This window comes from Lingula anatina, chromosome 2, assembly GCF_051362555.1.
Source record: "Lingula anatina isolate TDL-2025a chromosome 2, LinAna3.0, whole genome shotgun sequence".
In the NCBI taxonomy this organism is placed as follows: domain Eukaryota; kingdom Metazoa; phylum Brachiopoda; class Lingulata; order Lingulida; family Lingulidae; genus Lingula; species Lingula anatina.
In genome coordinates, this window is record NC_141768.1 from 14778250 (window position 1) to 14799040 (window position 20791).

At 33.2% G+C, this 20791-nt stretch overlaps 3 protein-coding genes across 4 annotated transcripts; 2 read left to right on the forward strand and 1 right to left on the reverse strand.

Annotated features, from left to right (window-relative positions):
• Positions 1 to 28: 28 nt before the first annotated feature.
• Positions 29 to 14026, forward strand: LOC106154537 (serine/threonine-protein kinase/endoribonuclease IRE1). The gene is made up of 22 exons (XM_013528913.2): positions 29 to 421; positions 2659 to 2776; positions 3267 to 3303; positions 3474 to 3616; positions 4083 to 4211; positions 4730 to 4772; positions 4984 to 5042; positions 5373 to 5655; positions 5914 to 5995; positions 6322 to 6448; positions 7805 to 7918; positions 8252 to 8400; positions 8727 to 8886; positions 9189 to 9279; positions 9493 to 9622; positions 9794 to 9953; positions 10246 to 10439; positions 10737 to 10887; positions 11276 to 11403; positions 11620 to 11743; positions 11999 to 12066; positions 12432 to 14026. Exons 1-22 carry the CDS (start codon positions 323 to 325, stop codon positions 12723 to 12725), a joined length of 2883 nt encoding a protein of 960 aa, XP_013384367.2. The 5' UTR covers positions 29 to 322; the 3' UTR covers positions 12726 to 14026.
• On the reverse strand, positions 13937 to 15816 carry LOC106154538 (intracellular phospholipase A2). Its single transcript, XM_013528915.2, has one exon. The coding sequence runs from the start codon at positions 15814 to 15816 to the stop codon at positions 14917 to 14919; it is 900 nt and encodes a 299-aa protein (XP_013384369.2). The 3' UTR covers positions 13937 to 14916.
• LOC106154539 (intraflagellar transport protein 27 homolog) lies at positions 15690 to 19820 on the forward strand. Of its 2 annotated transcripts, none has more exons than XM_087004220.1 (7): positions 15690 to 15824; positions 16979 to 17058; positions 17307 to 17366; positions 17724 to 17783; positions 18039 to 18156; positions 18931 to 19040; positions 19252 to 19820. In XM_087004220.1, the coding sequence occupies exons 1-7, from the start codon at positions 15800 to 15802 to the stop codon at positions 19348 to 19350; spliced, it is 552 nt and encodes a 183-aa protein (XP_086860346.1). In that variant the 5' UTR covers positions 15690 to 15799; the 3' UTR covers positions 19351 to 19820. The 2 variants fall into 2 exon arrangements, with proteins under 2 accessions (XP_086860346.1, XP_013384370.1); XM_013528916.2 differs by lacking the exon at positions 15690 to 15824 and adding an exon at positions 16550 to 16705.
• The last annotated feature ends 971 nt before the right edge of the window (positions 19821 to 20791 follow it).

The following is a 20791-nucleotide window of genomic DNA, read 5'->3' on the forward strand; positions in this document are numbered from 1 at the left end:
GACGACCCGTGCATTGCTCCAGAAAATTTAATGCGGTTATCTAGATCATTGACAATACTGTCGAAGTTGTAACTAATTTTGGTCGTTATTTATAAGGACTTTTTGTTGCTTATTTAGTAATGTACATTCGTGTGTACAAGGTTATATTTCTGAGGGACAACTTCCTAATCTCTTTTACCTTTTAGTGCGGAACTAGGCAGCAATTGTAACAAGCAGCAGGCGGAAGAGAAAACAAAACATGGGAACTTTTTTATAAAGATAGATATCCGTGTAGTTATCTCTGGGACCAGTATGTAAACTAATTATTGATTCTGTCTGCAAGATGAGGGGCCAGACTTTTAAGAAGATCCAGCGCTGGATGTCGATTCTCTCTTGGATTACTTTCCTTGCCCAAGTTACACTAACTAAATCGAAAACACAGGTATTTTACTTTTTGTTGTATTTCATTATGTTATTGTTAACTGTGATAGTGCTTAAAGCACTGTCATGCTGGGTAACTGACGTCTGGGATTCAAACGAAGGCAACGTTAAAAAGCCCAATTTTAACAGAATTGAACTGTGTAATTTCTGTAGTATGTTGTATGGGGTTGCCTCTTTTTTGGCCATTCCACCAAAGATAAAATATTCACAGGGAAAATTTCTGATAAATTTATTATTATTATCGGTAGTGAGTTTTAGATCATTTTATATAACTGCAAAGGAAGTGCTTGACATTGGGAAGGTATAATTTGCGTTAAAGAGATTAATTTAAAAAAAACAGCTGAAAGGTATTTTTATGATAGGCACAGCATACTCAGTACTTACATGAACAAGTCATACTTGCATTAAAGGGGGCATTTGATAAACATGTTTTGCTGGATGATATCTGCTAAACTTATCTCTTTAAAATGAAATAAGAATAAGAGTCTGATTTATACAATTTTCCATTTCAACTATTAACCAGTTTTCCTGGGATTTTTAAAATATCTGTCATACCATCAAGATTTATTATTATATGTCATTGTTGTAAGCCTCTGTGGTAAATCTCAACAAGTTTTAATTGGACTTTAAATGTCGAAAAGTCATATCAAATTATGTGATGGTCGTCGGTTGCAAAACTTGCTCTAATATTTATAATAGAAAAACTGCACTTTTGCCATTATGTGATATGGTTTTTGATTCTTTTAATGTTTTAATGTTATTGGAAAATTTGAAAATGTGTGACAGGGCAGAAAATGTGTCAAAATGAGTAATATGGGGGATATTTTTATTTTGAAAATTAATCTTTTGAATTTTTGCACAATGTGTTTAACTGGCTAAATAATAAAAATTGACAAATGTGGTGACCAATTACATTTCTTTTCATTGTTTTTAGTCCCACTCCAACTCACAAGTACATGAAAAATTCGCACTTTTTAGTGGTGAGAAGTGTAATCATGCATGACCACTTGCCTAAATTTACTGAGGCTCAGACTGTTAAATAGTCTGAAATAGTTCTAGGAACTTGGTCCTATGGTTGTATCCATAAATACATTTGGCTTTGTTTTAAAACATGTTTTTTTTTTTCTATAAACATTGCAGCTGTGAAGGTTATGTTAAACTTTATGATAAAGGTCTTGGACAAGGCTCAATCATACATTTGTGCCTTAAAAATTATTACATGCCAAAATATTTTTTTTAGTCTCATGTCATTTCAGAAGTTAAAGTAATTTAAGAGTAAACTGTAGATCTTTTTGTCATATAAAAATGTGATAATCTGAATTACAATTGAATACTCAAGTTGACTCATAGTAATATGCCTCCCTTTTCAAATAATTGTCAGTAGTTAAAAAAAATATATGCTGGTATGGGTAGTACTACCAGTATAGCAAATACATACACTTCATACTTGGAAGCCTCTACTAAATGATTTTACCTGTTTAGACCAAGGAGGCATAAAGTTCCTTTTTGTTCAGATTTAACATGGAAAATTGGAATACCATAATATACTAGTACATGTTTATAAAATATTCACAGCTGCTGCTGTGAAATTAAATTCTGGCATTTTTTAACCTAAAATAAGATAGAAAAGGTAGACAGCCTTTAGTCTTTGCACTTAAACAAATTCAACAATGAAAGTTATTTAGGTTCACCTTTGAATAAAACATTTTGAAATGCTCTGACACTGTAATGGAGATGATGACTGAGATAACTAGCACAGCTTGGGTGTGAGTTGTGAAGAAGAAAATAATATGAACTGAAGGATCAAGGCAAAAGCATGAATCAAGATATTAGTCACATTCTTCTACACCAACATAATTATTTTTTTTTCACTTTGAATATTTTGTCAAACTTGAAAATGGGCCTCTTGATAATTTTGAAAAGTTTGTCACCTTATATTGTTGTGACAGATTTACGCATTTTAAAATATTGATTAATTTATAAGTGACAAAATTTTTAAGTTTTTACTGATACCAATAGCCAGATAAGCTAACAGTGCATTTAATTTTGAAATTGAAGCCAATATGGTTTTCTCCCAAGGTTGCTGCTTGGAACTTGAATTACCATGGTTCCTGTTTCTGCCCAAAGGATATACTATGTAGGAGCCCACATAAAAACACTGAACTTGAATAATGATGCTAAATCATTTATGTTAAAACTAGACACCTGCATACATAAGGATATTACTGTTATTTTCAGCATAATAGCCACAATGCACTTACTCCACATGAAAGCTTATTGTTTGTGTCTACCCTTGGAGGGTCCTTTTATGCTGTCAGCAAAACCACTGGGGACATAAAATGGATATTAAAAGAAGGTTTGTGGTTTTGCTTATATTAAAATACATTCTATGCTGTTGTTTACATTTTTTTTACTATTGGTGATTTTTATTGATATATGATGGATTATCTAATAGCAATGGAAATGGAATATGTGAAATGGGATAGAATGCATAAAATGTTGTTATATATATATATATATATATATATATATATATATATATATATATATATATAATTTTTTTATTTTTTTTACTTTTTAATGACACTGTCTTTTGTATTCACAAATGTACCTGATTTTTGTTTATCAGCCAGTTATGAAAACCTGATGTTGTGGCTTATTGGTATATATTAAACAAGGAAATGCATTATGTCACTTTAAATGTATGGTTACAATCAACCCAAATGTTTACATAAAGTGTTTTGTATGCATTGTGTAAGGAAAATTAGACTAATATATATGTACTTTTATGTTATGTTTACTATGTATGTGCTTGATGTTTTTATTTTAATTATTATTTCTTAAAGATCCAGTGGTAAAGGTGCCCAGTGAAGTTCAAAAAGGGTGAGCAGGAGCAGATTGCTTTCAAACTTGTCTTTTTACAGTAGTTATTGTCAAAATGCATTATATAAAACTGTAGATTTCAATTTTTGAAATAAAAAATATTGAAAGCCTAGCAAAATTGATTGAATGACAAGAAAATATAAATGTCAATATTATTTATATTTTTACAGTCCAATATTTCTCCCTGACCCTAAAGATGGCAGCCTGTATGCAATAAGCAGTGATCTAAAGGGGATGAAGAAAATGCCATTTACAATCCCAGAACTAGTCTCTGCCTCGCCTTGCAGGAGTTCAGATGGCTTGTTATATACAGGTAGGCAAGGAGAACTATAAAGATTGATAGGTGGATATCAAAATGAAACAGATGTGTCGCTGAAACCAGGTTTGTGGTATGTTAAATAATGTATTATTTTGCATACAAGAAATGAAATAGCTGCAAATAATTTTTTTAAATGTTGAGTTGCAAGGAGAATGCTGAGATTTAGTTGAATTGATAAATGATTGAGTATGTTATAATTCGATCACATAATTAAAAACCCTTTGACAGAAAGGTTCAAAAGATATTTGGAATATCATAAAAGTTTAGGTGAATTTAACAAAAAAGTGACCATTAATATGTTAATTTGAAAAAAAAAGAGAAATAATTTTAACCTGGATTACAGTTTAGCTTTTTATCCAATATTTGCAAAATTATATTTTATGACACATTGAAAGATTTTTATCCAATATTTGTGAAATTATATATTTTGACACATTGAAAGATTTTTCTAAATTTCAAGGTTCAAAAAATGATGTCTGGTTTGCCGTGGACCCTTCCACTGGTGCTAAACTTCAAACCCTCACCATGGATGGCCATCAGAAAGTTTGCCCATCATCCAGTGGTAGTACTATATTCATAGGGAGGACAGGTATAATGAGAACTACATTAAATTATCTTTAATAAAAAAAGTGTGTTCCAATATGTAGTAAAAAAGGGCTTGTGTGATAGATGTCATGGAGTGGAGGAGATGAAAACCTGTCTTTAATATATATAACAGTCTGCTGGTGCGGAAGAGATCAGGTGAGACCTGCTACCTGGTAAATGCTCTTAATGAGAGTGACAATCTCTGAATAGATGCTGCGGGGAAGTGTGTCATGTGGGCGTTAAATTTCAGGAAAATATCTTGTTGAGTGAATTTGTGAATATATTGTGCAGTTGTTGTTGCTGTTATGGTATTTTTTAAGAACATGTGCACATCTGCTTACAATGTCTTCGTTTTTAATCTGTATGGAAATCTGTTGCCTCCGTTTTATTTTTGTATTAACCATTTAAAGTATCAAATTAGGATTAACGATATTTCATAAAATGCACATATAAGAAAAAGAGATCTTAGAGATTTGTTGTCATGGTTTTTATATTTGTTTTGTTTCTTTAATTATTTTGTAGAATACACTATTGCCATGTTTGATAGTAAAACACGAATGAAAAGGTAATTATAAAAAAAAACTGATATCTGAAGCATGCAATGAAAATGTAATAATTTTAGTCAAGTGATGTATTTTATATTTAGTTTCTTTTGTAGTATAATTGCTTTTGTTTCATCCATCTATTTTAAGAAAATCTTTGTCATTACTAAAAAACATTGATAATGAACAAATATATAATTCCCACATTCTAACAGATTTACTGCTCTGTTTCAGGTGGAATGCAACATTTATGGATTACTCTTCACATGTGGCAGCAGACATTAAAGATTACAGTAAGTAGAGAAATCCTTTGTGCATCATAATAGTTGGCATAACCTGTGTGCCATGTTCCATTTTCTTAGTGTGTATATATATATATATAATGTAACTGCCTACCACCTTGAGTATGACTAATGTAAGCTGCTATTTGTGACATGGTCCATTCCACCAACAACTATGGCTCTTTTTAAAATGACCGATTGACATTGTGATTAAAATAATTTTGTGTAATTGTTCTCTGATAATTTATGTATGGCAAGAATATACATACAAATGTTATTAATGTGGGAATGGCTTCTTAAAGATGAAGAATGATCCACAATTTTGTAAAATTTTCTTTCCAGCTATGCGGCATTTTAGCTCCAGCTCTGATGGCATATTAGTAACATTAGACGCAGAAACGGGGGAGATAGTGTGGCACAAAGATTATGGCTCCCCAGTAGTGGCTGTCTATGTGCTGGAGTCTGACAGTCTTCATAAGGTGCCATTTACTAGTATGGCATCTGAGACACTGGATCATTTGACCAATCAAATGTCACGTGCCATGTGGCAAAGGAAGTTTGTGAAACATAGCATGCAACAAAACTTATTGAATGAAAAAGACAGGGAGAAAACACCAGAATTTCAGTGAGTTTTTCATGTATTTTAAGGTAAGAAGAGTTACATGAATTTGTGCACTGGAAGAAGATTAAACTGGAGGTTTCTATTCAAGATGGTAAACATTTGATTGATTGTGAATTCAAAACGATTTGCCAATTACATATTTACATATTTATGAGAATCATAAATATGTATATATATTTATGAGAATCATAATGTGTTGCAGCTGCTTATAGTGATGTGTTGTTATTAGCTAATACTAATGGTTTCATTTTATAATTTCAGTCCAACAGTATACATTGGTGAATATGAACATGGATTTTTTGCTTTGCCATCCTGGGTGGACCCAGAAGCAGTCACTATAGCGGTAAGCAGTCTCAGATTCCCTCACAATTATTGTTTATACGTGTAACATGTAAGGTCACAGTTTAGAGTGAAGTAAAATAAGAAGAAGAGACCTATGAATAATTTTAAATAGATAAATGTCTTCTATTCAATGTAATCTACAGGCTAAATGTTTATTATGTACCCTTGTGAAAAAAATTAATTTGGGGGGAAAAAGCAAAAAGGGTGCTGCAACAGTATTTTCAGTGCCTATTGTAGATCAGTTTTGTTTGATAAACTATTATTTAAAAAAGAAGGATAAGTCATAGTCACCAGCTTTTCATTGCAATGTACAATTTATTTCATCAGCCCAAAGATGTTGGTGTTTTGCTCCTGGAAGGACCAACTGTACCAGCAGAAGCACCACCTCCTGGCAGGCATAAAGATATAATTGGAGCTCCAACAAAGAGAAGGGGTGGGCCAGCACTTATGCTGGGTAGGTATTTGTTTAATAGTTTAACGTAGCTCACATTTGGCTGTGACAGCACACACTTGTGTGTGGAAAAAAATTGTTGACTTTGTTGACAACATTTTTGTTGAAGATTGATTGGTGGTTTTTCATGTCATTAGTGTGTTTTTGAAGTATGAAATTTACTGTCAATATACATGGTTGGCATTTCTTGGCCTTTTCATGTATGCATAGGTGAACCTTCATTGGTATCAATTATGTGTTAATCTTTGTAAAATGACCGATATCAAATTAAGATTTGGAAAATACATCGGCATATATTTTATCAGAAGATTGCCTAATTTGAGAGAATGCTCAGCAGACAAATCCTCACTAGATCGTTTCCACAAATCGCGCTTGTCGGGAATATTATTCTCTACATCATTGGAGCTCATATCAACTTTATATACCAAGAAAGACTGGTGTACATTTGAACTATCAAAAGTCTCAGGAGACCCAAGCACATACTTGATCTCTTCCAAATCCCCTACCACATGACCTGCTTCAAAGGTAATTGACTTATCAGTCCCATTCCTTAGAGTACATGTACAACTGAGGGAATGGTCCATGTAATTGGTGCTCATAAAACCCATAGGGCACTGAGGGGCTCTTCTGATCATATTGAGGGGCGTGGAGTAAATAGGTTTTATTCCTCTCCACCACAAAGGAAACTGGAACAAACTTCTCAGACTGAGGTGAAATGGCAACTTTCTTTGCTAGAAAGACGCGATTCACTTCTAAATAATTGTCACTACCTGAGGCATGGACTTTCTTGCATCTGTCAGAGGGACCTGGTGTTGTCTGGTCAATGTTGTAAAATTGTTTTCTAGACAGACATGACACTCAAACATTTTTAAAAAGTCCAAACCCAATAAAACCTACGGTAGGCAGACAATGCTAATATTCTCACACGGGATCCGAATTCTTTAAAGCTTTTGTATTCTTTTTGTTTTATAGTGGCCAGTTCTGTCTGTTACTGGCCTGTTTAATCAAATGGCCACAGAAATCATTTTAACACTGATGTTTGGACAGATTGAGTGGAAAAAGTGATGTGCATGAGACCAAGAACATAAGTAGAGGTGGTAAAAAATGCCTGTCTGTGTGGCGCAAATATGCTAATCAGTTGGGGTTTCCCCATTTGAGCTTGTATCTCGCCATTGTTGTGACTTCTAGATATTTCGTTCAAGATTACCACACCAAGTCACATGATAACAGGTGTCATGCGACACCTGGTGTGACGCATAAACAATGCATAGTCCAATACGCTACATAGAGTGTGGTTTTTCAACTTGAAGGCCATAAGGAAGTGGTTACATTTTAGATTTTCTTTTTCCCTTATTTTAGGATACCATGAAGTGCCAGAGAATACAAAGTCAAAAATAATACCACTGCAGATAGCAGACAAATCAGGAACCATTGCGTCTAGAATACTTACACCAGCTCTACCAGCAAACTCAGGTAACTTATGCCAACAAAAGCAAGCAAGGAGCAAATTCAAAGCTGAGCATAATAATATTTTCCAGGCAGATACATTTGTTTCACATTATTAATTAATTAATTATAATAAAAAATCAAGGTAATATTTGTGGAATAACTGTTATATATTGCTGGGGAATTTTTTAGTGTTTTTCAGAGGAATTTAAAATTGAAAACTTTTTATTGGAGTTCATAAAGATTTCAGTTCCGATTAACATATTCTATATTATACTTCTAAATGACTTGTGCCTCAACTTTTTCCATTAATTTGATTGTTTCAGTAAGTTCAATTAATTATAGCACGTTGTATTTCAGATGGTAATGACACCAGCCTAGAGACAGGCCCAGTGAAGCAGGATGGCTCCTCAGCCTTAATGGAGGGCATCAGTACGGAGAGCAAACTGATAGGAACTATGGTGGCTGCACTTACCACCATCATCCTTATCATATGTAACTTCCAAAGAGTAAGGACCTTTTGTTCTATTTGTATAACATTTTAAAAGTTGACTACATGCTAATTTATTGAAAAATAATATATGAAAAAAAATTATGCGGATTATTTATAATTATGATATTTAAGCAAGTATTTCAGTTTCATTAGTATCATATACAAATACTTGTATTAAAAAGAATATTATATATATAGTATCAGCATCCTATTCAAAATGATGTGATTGACCATACTTACATTTTTGTGTTCCTTTCATAAAATCATATGTCATAAGATGCATATCTGGGTAATATATAGCTTCATTATTTTCATATTGATATAATTTTTGTTTCTTTGTAGAAGACTGAGCAGTCAATCAAGGTAATGTTAGAGCAACAGAAACAGCAGCTTGAGGCCCAAAGACGGTCAGAGGAAGAAGAACGGAAGAAACTACAGCAACAAAGGTCTATGCAGACATCACTGCCAATACAGCACTCTGACTCTAGCACAACACTGGAAGGTAACCAAATGTTCAGTTTTATTGATATAGCTGTGCTTATATACCAGAACACAAATATCACAAATAGGATATTTTCAAGTCAGAAAAAAAGTAAAGATGCTGACTGGCATTGGTCTGGCCAGCAACCAGATATAAGATGTCTCACACAGAATTCTATTTTCAGATAAATGGGAAGAGAAAGTTTTGTGTAATCCATTTAATGTTATCTCAATTTTGTAGCAGTAAAAAGATTTATCTTCGGATTTAGTGGGTATATTTTATGAATGTGAAATTGCTTTAATGATGCATTTGTTTGCTCACAGAGCTGCCTTCAGGATGGACCAGAGTTGGAAAGATCATGTTTGACCCAAAAGCAGTTCTAGGCCATGGTTGTGAAGGGACATTTGTATACAAGTAGGTTTTGAATCATATTATCATGAACTTAATCATTAAACATTCACTTATTTTCAATGACGTTCATTGGAATTTATATATTCTACAGTTATTAGTACATGTAAATTGTTCTTGAGGAATGTAATTTTTAATCAATGATTTGAAACATTTACAACAAAATTTATATTGAGCTTGTTTGTTTTATTTTTAAAAAATCTTTCTTATACATTCAAGGGGTAGATTTGATGGAAGAGATGTAGCAGTGAAACGGTTACTGCCGGAATGTTTCAGCTTCGCAGACAGAGAGGTGGAGCTGTTACGGGAATCTGATTTACATTCTAATGTTATTAGATATTTTTGTACAGTAAGTTTGGATTTTATACTTGGTTCACTTTATAATTAGTTTGAAATCTGCTGACTTTGCACTTTAAATGCTGATTTAAATATCACCAGCTTTATTACGTATATCATATTAGACAGATTTCATTTAATTTTCAAAATATTTAAATTGAAACAATACTGATTCTTTATACAGGAGCAAGATTCTCAGTTCCGCTTCATAGCTTTAGAACTATGTGCAGCTACTCTAAAAGAATATGTAACAGAAAAGAATTTTGATCGTCATGGACTGCAACCTGTACAGTTATTAATGCAATCCATGGCAGGCATTGCACACTTGCATTCCTTAAACATTGGTAGGTAATTGTTGTGCAGTTTATTGTATGTTGATATTTTAAAATCTCTGCATTTTAACATTCCATGTTTAGCATTTTCTCCAAAAATCATGTTGTGCAAAATTCACATCAATTATGCTGTCTGGTGGAATATTTGGACTGTAATGATATTTATCCAAGGGCACAATATTATAGTCTTGGTGATGTAGTGGTATATGAAGTGAAATAATATTAGTGTCATTCTACATACTGAATTGTTTTATTAATGAGTACAAAAGAAAGGCATTTATGTATATCTGCTCTAACCTTTCAGTCCACAGAGACATCAAACCTCATAATGTGCTGATTTCACTGCCCAACTCTCATGGTGCTGTCAGGGCCATGATCTCAGACTTTGGCCTCTGTAAAAAATTATCAGTGGGCCGAATGTCTTTCTCACAGAGGTCAGGCATGGCTGGGACTGAAGGCTGGATTGCACCCGAGATGATGAATGATGACCAAAGAACAGTAAGTAATTTCTTCATGGAGATTGCTCTTCAGACTTTTGGAGATATTTTTTGGATCATAAATCACTATTTGGATCACTACCTGAAGAGATGATTATATATGAGTGGACAGTTTGTATTCATACTTTTGAAATGGACAGCTGAGCCCTCAATTTAAGACAATTTATAGTTACTAGAGTTCTAGGATAATGGAAGTAGGAGATTTTGCAACTGCAAATTACCAAACAATAATTTTTTTCTGTCTTTCCTTCTTTATTTTTGCCAATGTTCATTTCATTGGACATTTTCTATATTGTAGACTTGTGCAGTGGACATCTTCTCAGCAGGCTGTGTGTTCTACTTTGTGTTGTCATCAGGAAAACATCCATTTGGGGATTCACTGAGAAGACAGGCAAATATCCTGAATGGAGAATATTGCCTAGAAAAACTTAGCACTGGCAGTACTAGTGGTAAGCGTGTGTGTGTAGTCAATATGGTGAAGGAGAGCCACATAGTATATTTCGTATATTATATTAACCTGGCATTGGTAAGGCAAATTAATAATGCTTGTTTGCCAAAGGTGACTTGTAGACAAAATAAAGTGACAGAACTTCTAAGAGTGTTGGAGTTTAAAGATGTGTTCAGTAATGAAAATTGTGCAAATTGACCCTTCTATTGTATAGTTATAATATTACTTAGTACGTGATGAATACAGTGATAAAATCTGGTCAGTAAAATGCATGAATGAAATGCATTGTGATATTGCTTGCTGTGTGTGTGTGTGTGTGTGTGTGTAGTTTGAAGTATAAAACAGTTATCTTTTCTCACGAACTTTTAAGAACCATTTCTGTATTCTAGGTAATTATGTGGCCACTGACTTGCTGCAACAAATGTTACATGGAGACCCAGTCCTCAGACCCTCAGCCAAAGCCATCCTCAAGCATCCATTCTTCTGGGATAATGAGAAACAGCTCCTCTTTTTCCAGGTTAGACTTTAGTAATGCAAGAGATAGATGGAAAAAATTGTGAAATTAATTTAATATTCCCCTTTTGTATAACCAAGTTGCAAAATTGAAAGAAATGTGGGAAGTATAAAATTTTATTATTCAGGGTTTTTCAACATTTTGTATTCTTGGTATAAAGATCTGTATTCTCTTTTGTTGTAAAGCTTGTTCTTATACAGACGACTGCCTTGTTTGCAGGATGTAAGTGACAGAATTGAGAAGGAACCTCCTACCAGCTCAGTGGTCCAGTGTTTAGAAAACCAAGGCATGGCTGTAGTGAAGTATGACTGGAGGGCTGTGATTTCTAGAGAGCTTCAAGAAGGTAAAAAAAATGAGGATTAGTTTTACGGAAAAACTTTGGTCAAAAGTGTGACTTATATAAAAGACTTCAAATTCTGTCTGCTTTATTCTGGGATGAATCTACAGCCTCATGACACAGCTACAGCTGCATTAAGTGTACAACTTTTCTGTTTGTTTTTCACTTTTTGCTGTTTTTCAATGTATGTTTTTCACCTTTTTTCTCTGAAATTACCTGGATATCAACAAAATGACTCTAAATGCCTGTTTTCTTTAATAGATTTAAGAAAATTCAGATCATATAAAGGCTGCAATGTGAGAGATCTGATACGTGCAATGAGGAACAAGGTAAGGCTTTTTTATTCTGAGTGAGTGGATTTGTAATTCATTGTGTACAAATCTATTTTTATTGGTTATCTCTATTTTTCTGTATTCAAGCATTAGGCAATCCGGCCATTGCTTGTAAATATAAAGCGAGACATGTTGCTTCAGTTACCTTTAGTTAAGTGTAAATAAATGATGAAATTGTTACACTATGTTTGTTTACAACATACAGACAAACATGAACTGATGAAAATCCTAAGCTGATATAAGCTGTTTACAATTACTTTTATGTTTTCCTGTGCAAATATTTACTCTACCCTTTTGTACCAAGTGTTTCACCCTAAACAAAGCAAGTAATCTAACTTAGCACTTTTATAATTTGCCTTCAGAAACATCACTACAGAGAACTGCCAGATGAAGTAAAAAGATCATTAGGAAGTGTTCCAGATGAGTTTGTGACCTATTTCACATCTCGTTTTCCAAAACTTTTAATCCACACGTATAATGCCATGTGGTGCTGTAATGAGGAAAGACTGTTTCAGCAGTATTATGAGTCTGATAGCAATGCAGCTTCATCTTCGGCAGCAGCAGCATTATGCCAAACAGGAGTGACAGACAACTCTGCATTTAAGCACTATGTAACAGCTGATGCTGCATTTGATGATACAGGCCAGGAAGAGTGAAAACTCTACATAGAGTGCAAGTTTTTAAGTAAAATAGCACATCTGTTGATGATACATGTTTGATGAAAAGATAAGACAAATAATGATTAAATGAGGAGATTGGAGGACAAATTTTTAGATTTTGAGTAGCCATAAAATGTGGTACTGTTGCACAGAGAAAAAAACAAGTTTGGGAGATGGCTAGGGGAAATTGTAGCAGCAAGAATCTGACAGGAAGATCCAAAATGGGTTGCTATGGAAATCGAATGTTCCAGTCTCCACAACTACAATCTGTTAATTTCGCTGGAAATGCATTTCTGTGGAACTTTTTTTTTTTGGTGCAACTACTTCTGATGTACATTTATAAAGTTCACTTGAAAATATTAAAAAAAAATATTTCAGGGTTTTTTACATTTTTTTTCATAAAGGCATTTTAGATAAGAAATTTGTATGTTAAGATGAGAACTTTATGACTCACAGCAAGTCTTTCAGTCTCTGCTAAGAAAACCAATGTCTTTTATGGCAAGGTATTAGGAATGTGAAGATTATTTTCTAGACAAAGAGTCTGTAAGCAGGGATAATATTTAACTTTGAAAAGTTGAATGTTTTGTGTATTGAATAAATATTTTTGTAGAAGTAGACCATTCCTGTCAAGATAAAGATTCTTGTGAGATGTGTGCACTTTTGGTAAAAATGCTCCTCTTAATCGAAAAAAAAAAAAAAGTCCAGTGGTGACTGTTGGAGAGAAGATTGATACTCTAAAACAATTTGGGTGTATCTTTATCAAACGCAATTATTTATTTATTACTTTTAAAGGCATTATTTTTATTGTCACAAGGTTGGATGGTCAGGCAGCCATCATTTTTTTCATAAACTTCTGATCAGGAAAAAATGTTTATGAAGTTTTCTTGTTGCAGATTATATGTGGATCTATCATATTTATTGGGTACATGCCAAAAATTCTTACAGTAATTAGATCATTTTATTCAGAATTATGTTGGGTGATGGTACATGCAAGTTTGTGTGCAAATAGGATTTATTCTTGTACAAAGAACTCGACTGCTCCATTTGTACTCACAAATGATGCAATATATCCATGAATTCATGGAAATAATTGCCACAGTAGGAGTAATATATTTTCACTTAAAAAACCCATGCATAAATACCTGCAAACACCCAGATAAATATTTATGAATGTGTATTGTTGATATTCATATTGATAAACAGAACTATTAGGTTTACATATTTTTATTGTAAATTCTGTAAGCATAATTTGTGCAACATATTACATTGTACAATAAAAGCATATTTTTAGAACTCTCTGTACAGTAACTGTAACAGTTGAACATGATATAACAGTCCCTGAAACATGGATCATACAGACAAACCCTGGTCAGACCAAAGAAAGTGACCATGGTATTTACGACTGTATTTTCATTATTCACAACTAGCAGAACATAACATAACTGCTTGTCTACATCTGACAGAATAAAAACAACCATTTTTCATGTCTAAACTATTCAGCTGTTGCAGTGTAACAGTCTGATGTCTTCATAAGTTTTTATATTTGACAAAGCACCAGATACAGCCAGAAATACATTTCAAAAGATAAAGAAATTTATCATGAAAAAAAAAAGCAACTGGATGACTGTTTAACATAAAATGTAAGTTTGAACCCCACGTTTTCTTAAGCAGTGTGTAAAAGATTCCATGGTCATGGTTAACTTGCCTCTATCTGATTCCTAAAGTTAATATGAAGTAAACAAAATGCACATTAAAATAATAACAGCAAAACTATATACTAGTATGCATAATAACTTGTGGTTGTAAGTTTTCTCATAAAAAAATGAATATACCAAAGGTATATATTATGGTATAGAACTTGTAGTCTAAAACAATAAAACCTTAGCAAAAGCAATGTAAAATATACTTTCCAATTAAAAACAATTAATATTCAAAGCTAAACAAAATGAAAATTGCACACAACAAACAAGGCTATGTAAAGAGATTCAGATGCAAAAATAACATTGAAAGCATCACAATAACAGATCTTTTTCATAAAAGAATGATATGTAATAAACAAATACACCTTAATAAAATGTAAAACAGGAGTCATGCTGATGCCCATAATAACTTCATTAGTAAATTAATGTTAGTAAAACGAGCTATTCTACTGGAGGTCCACAATGTAAAATACAATTGTTTACGAAAGTCATTCCGATTCACTGCTTTCAGAGGAAAGTGCAAGTTCAGTTTGGATATCATTCATAGCAAGGTAATCTAGCAGCCTTTGTGGCAACGGCAGAGTTTTTAACTTCTGGAGAAATAATCGCCCGGCTTCTTGGTGCAGGACCTGTCTTCTTATTGCAACCCTGCATTGTCTCTGTAAGTTGGGTGGAGTGGAAAGCTCATCTTTCAACCACCTGCAGAATTCCACATCCTCAGCTACCCGAGCAGGTAGACTAAGCCATATACCTTGCTCTTTTGTGATGTTATAACCAGCGTATGCCAACAACTTTATGATATCCTTATGACAGTGAAACATGCACCAATGTAGTAGTGTCTTAGTCCTTGATTCTCCAGGGAAGTTAACATAAGCACCGTTAAGAATAAGCATGGCTGCCATTTTCTCCCTACGAGGATATTTAAGACTAAGATAGAGAGGAGACTCATTCCACATCTCTGATATATTAATCTTAGCCCCGTATGATATTAAAAGTTCTACAATGTCTATTCTTCTCTGTCGTGTTGCCATCCAGAGAGCTGTATGATTATAGTTATCCACAGCATCAATATCAGCACCTTTATTAAGTAGAATCGTCATCATTTCTTTGTTTCCTACGCGACATGCAGCAACTAGCAAAGGCTCAATGCGCCCTTTCCCATCATTGGATGGCATATCCAAATCTATCTTATCAGCATTATTGAGGATCCAATGAAAGATGCTCTCTCTATTTTTGTAGAATGCCATTGCCAAGGCTGTGGCACCCCGGAAAGTTTGGTTGAGGTCTACGTGATCGGTTTCTACTAGTTTCATCACTGTTGGAAGATCGTCTGCCACCACTGCCCCAAACATGTTACAAATGTGAGGTGTCATGGTTTTTGATGTCATGGAAACAGGTATATAAAAAGAGTTTCTAGAACGTCATGGAACTGCAGTGAAGTTGGTACAAATCATTGTAGAAATTAAGAAGGTTAGGACCTGGGGGGAAAAAAACAGGTATTATCTCATCTTCTCTCCTACGCATTTCTGGTTAAGAGAAGCAACGATAAAATATTCATGAATTAACGTTATCACTAGGAACTATGTTTACAAGATACAGTACGTGTACCTTACTGTTAGTTAGCACATTCACATTTATCATCCTTGAAATACTATCTTCTTAATTATAAATGTATCCCATCTTATATGTCATGAGAAGCGTTGACAGCAACCAATATTAAATGCTAACAAAAGTTTATCAAATGCACCTTAATCATCGACCTCCTGAACAAAAAATAAAAGAAAAGAAAATACCTCCGTGCAATTTTTAACAGTCTACATAATACATGTTACACTAACAACACTGTCAACAGTAAACAGCACTGTATTTCCCGATTTCTGTGAACCGTCATTTATACAAATTGACTCGAATTTGTATAAAGATCGCAACACATACCTTTTCGCCAAGTTGATCCTTTTGCACAAAGACCAACGCTTCGCCTGGCATGGTTTCATGCGATCTTAATAAATATCAAAACCCATAAATGGGCACATCACAAGGGGGGATTCCATACTGCTGGAAATTTACTTTAACTTCACGTCTGATTGGATAAAAATGGACGAATTAAACCTTGACCAATCACGACCCAAATTTATCAGTGACGCGGGCCTGTAAATAGCTTGTTTTCATTCAGCAAGTTCTTGACAGCGGTAGTCGACAGGGATAAGTTGTAAAATTATGACTAAAGCATAACCGCAATTATGCCGACAATATTAAGAGCAAAGTGTATAGTAGTTGGTAAGTATATCTGGCATATATTTAGTTCTCCCTGAATCTAATACCTGACCATAACAGTATTCGACCGTATCTCAAATATGCTGTGCTTAGTCCCTGATGCAGTGACGAGTGATGTTGTAATTGGAACTTGATCCCAGTGCAACCGTTCAAATATTTAGCCGCTATCACTATTACTTTTGTTTTTAGCTAATTTATGTTGTTCCATAAGTGAGTGCCCAGTTAATGCGTTTTGTAACAGTAACCATCGCCAACAACCATTCTTTTTAACTACAGGTGACTCTACTGTTGGCAAGAGCGCTTTAACACAAGTCTTTCACAGTGATGGGACACATTATCCTAAAAATTACACACTGGTATGTTTTATTTCTTATATTCTGTGATATCACTAAGTCACAACCTCTCAGAAGTGTGAGTTGGTATATAAATTAAATTAGGCTAGCTTAATAGTTACTACATAGATACAAAATACATCTTAGAAAAAAAGGGCTCTGAATTTTTTAATGCATAGCTGACGCTTTGATTAGTTATATTTTGTGTGGCCATAAATTAATTTTTTCAGTTGAGTGTTTTGTAATCCAGTATATCCTTATTTTTCTTACAGACAGCAGGGGTAGAATTGTTGGTCAAAGCGGTTAACATTCCAGATTCTAATGACTGTGTGGTAGGTTGCATTTGTTATATATATTGTAAACAATAGAATTTTTATTACCTCTGTCAGGGAGGTTATGTTTTTGCTTTTGTTGGTTTATAAGTAAAAAATGTAACTCAAAAAGTTATAGACAGATATTCATAAGCATTTAAAGGTAGATAAGAAATGGGCTCACTTAGAATCAGTTAAATTTGGTGGTGATCCATGGATTGATTGTTTAATTAATTGACAATAGTCTGCATTCTTTGAGTGCTTTTTTTAGTTTAGGATTGAATTTGCCACTTTCGAAATTAATTCTTAATATTCAAAAGATGAAAACACATTGTTGGAAATGTTAACTTCTATTAATGCTTCAATATTTTTTTCTAGGAGCTCTATATTTATGATTCTGCAGGGAAGGAAATATTCTATGAGATTGTACAGAAGCATGTAAGAAATTAGTGATTGCATAAATTTTAAAGAAAATACCGAATCCTGTGATATTTGATCTTGTCATATTTAGTTGTAAGGGCATGAAACAAAATTTCATTCTCAAACTAAAAATAACGAAGAACTTCAACAGGACTACTAGTAGTTAACTTATTTGTGTAATTCAGGTTTAAGCTAATTATCAAGGAAAAACTTATTATTCGAGTCAACATGCAATGAATGTTTAAGTTATTTAATTAAGCATTTCTATTTTAGTGGGACCATCCATCAGTTGTAATGTTGGTGTATGATGTCACTAGTGAGACTTCATTTGATAGCTGTGCTAAATGGCTGGAGAGAGTGAGATCTCAAAAACCTGAAATGCAATTTCCAGGTGGGTACTACATTCTTTACAGTATTATTTCCTACAAGACTACACAATATCATGGGGGAAAGTTTTTGAGATTATGTTTCAGGATTTTCGGTCTTCAATTTGATAATTTTATTTTTCATATGGTCTTAATGTAGCGAGAAATTGCAAACTACTTTTTGTTTTAATTTTCACTTTTACAGCTTTCACCCGTGCAATGTTTTAAATGTTTTTCAACTGTACATGCAAAAGCTACATTTTGAAAAGGTAATTCACCTCGCCAAGAATAATGTCAATTGAAAATGGCAAGAAAGTCTTGGCACAAAGCTTTTTAAGGACAGTATATAGCAAAATGAAAAAAAAAAACATGTCTGATTTATACACTTTTGACTGACTTTTTTCTCTGCCAAAGCATTTTTTTTCTCCATAGATTATGAATGATACAAAAAATTGAATGTTATTTTTACCAGATTTAACAGATTAATATTTCAAGTGTTTGAATGCCAAATGGAAAGTGACAAATGGAAAATATGTTACATTGTTTTTGTGTAAATCACTCATTTTAAATATGTTACGGGGTATTACCTGTAGATTCCAAACTTTTTAAAAGTTTTACTATAATATTTTACTGATGCTAGTTGATGTTTATTATTACATTTTTAGTGGTGTAATTTATGAAAATATTAAATGTTACAGTCAAAAATATTGCATATGTGAACAGTTCTTGAAAAATCTCAGATGTTCATTTAATTTGACATTATAATATAGTATTATTAAAAATCATTATTATATCTGCAGGAGTTTTGGTAGCAAATAAGATTGACCTGGACCAGAGGAGGGTTATCAGCCCCAAGGCAGGCAAAGATTTTGCACAATCAAATGGACTGGAGTATTTTGAAGTTTCAGCAGTAAGTTTTATATTATACTATTCAGTTATGATTATCATTAACAGAAACCATACTTTAATATATGTGTCGTCAATTTCATGGCAATTTTAATGACAAGTAAATCAATACATATGCCTGAAGCAGTTAGGGCTTCATTAAAACTGAAAATCTTTTGCCTTTTGGCTTTCTCTCTTTTCATGCTTTTGATTAATTGACATAATTTTGCTTTCAGAAAGAGATGCAGCAGGTGGAGGCTCCATTCTATTTCCTGGCTAATGAATTCCACAAAATGTATAAAGAAAGGCTGGAGCAATTTAAGACATTAGCCTGATGACAAATTGAGAAAATTTCATTACAGATTAATTATATGTGAGCCGTAAATTTTTTTGTCATTATGAAGTGAGGACAAAGTCTGGTTTCAGTTATTGCATTCTTTTGAATCAATTTATTTTGATTTGTACTTTAAATGTTCAACCTGGCCATAAAGTTTCTGAATATTGTTCAAACATAAAGTGCTTTTAGTTTGTTGAGGACATATACACTGGAACTGTATCATGATGCACAATGGACTTTCTCTATACTCAGTATCAATGCCCTGGGATCAGCAGACTTGGGCAAATGGCATACTGCAAAAGGAAAGTCACTCTATACCTAGACAGTATAATTTGTTGTTAACTTTATGTTGCTGAATGCATTTTTTTTTATCTTAAACTGATCCCGTCCAAGTTTTTATACAGAAGTTTTAAGTAGTGCGTGTAATATGAGTATATTAACAATTCCAAAATAAATTATTTTATAACAGTACTGTGTTTTTGTAGTGTACATATGTTGTTAAGTGAGTTGTGAATCCATGAATTAGTTATAACACATATTTGCACACATTTTTTGACGTTTACTTCCACTTACAATACAATTTGAAATTAGCAGAAATATGACTTGATTTTGAAGGTATTAGAATCCACAAAAATGCCAGGAAAATATCTTTAAATGGAATTTTTTAAATTAGTTTTCTGATATCATTTTACATGATTATCATAATGTTATCATTATTGTTTTGGCATGTTCAAATAAAGAGGAATTTCCAATGATACTTCTATCCCTCAACATAAGTGGATGTACATTAGAGTCAAATTTTCATTATGAAATGTGGACTGGGGAAGTCGGATTTTCATGGGATTAAGATTTTCATGTTAAACTGGTATTGTCAAAAAACTTTTCTTCTGAATTAGCACCAGGTAGTCTAATTAAAAAAAAAATAATAAGAAAAGTAACACTGACATCCCTTCCATTTTATCTATAACAAAACCCATACAATTTATCAATATCTGAAATTATTTACATAATTTATGCTTAAAAGGGGGCATTGCGGCAGTGGATCTGTCAACCAAGGAGACCAAGGAGTAACTCCTTGTGTCAACTGTCTTGGATGCAACAGATGGCAGCACCTGCTGGTCTTTAAGAGAAAATACCAAGAAAAGCTTCATTAATACATTTTATAACGCTTTTAATGTGAAATATCATCAAAATGATACAGAAACCTACATCTATAAGGTATAGTATTACTCAGGCTTAATGTGTACAAATTGAGCAGTTAAACTTATCATCATAACATATAAAAGAAAGTCTATGCTCAGTGGTCTTAAATTCTAAATAAAAAAAATAAGAAAAGTAACACTGACATCCCTTCAATTTTATATATGACAAAACCCACACGATTTATCAATATCTGAAATTATTTATATAATTTATGTTTAGAAGGGAGCATTGCAGCA

Coding starts and splice junctions, on each gene's coding strand:
- LOC106154537 (XM_013528913.2), top strand. CDS start 323: ATGAGGGGCCAGACTTTTAAGAAGATCCAGCGCTGGATGTCGATTCTC. Junction 422..2,658: donor TAACTAAATCGAAAACACAG/GTATTTTACTTT, acceptor TGTTATTTTCAG/CATAATAGCCACAATGCACT. Junction 12,067..12,431: donor TACGTGCAATGAGGAACAAG/GTAAGGCTTTTT, acceptor ATTTGCCTTCAG/AAACATCACTACAGAGAACT.
- LOC106154538 (XM_013528915.2), bottom strand. CDS start 15,816: ATGACATCAAAAACCATGACACCTCACATTTGTAACATGTTTGGGGCA.
- LOC106154539 (XM_013528916.2), top strand. CDS start 16,669: ATGCCGACAATATTAAGAGCAAAGTGTATAGTAGTTG. Junction 18,157..18,930: donor ACCTGAAATGCAATTTCCAG/GTGGGTACTACA, acceptor TTATATCTGCAG/GAGTTTTGGTAGCAAATAAG. Junction 19,041..19,251: donor AGTATTTTGAAGTTTCAGCA/GTAAGTTTTATA, acceptor TTTTGCTTTCAG/AAAGAGATGCAGCAGGTGGA.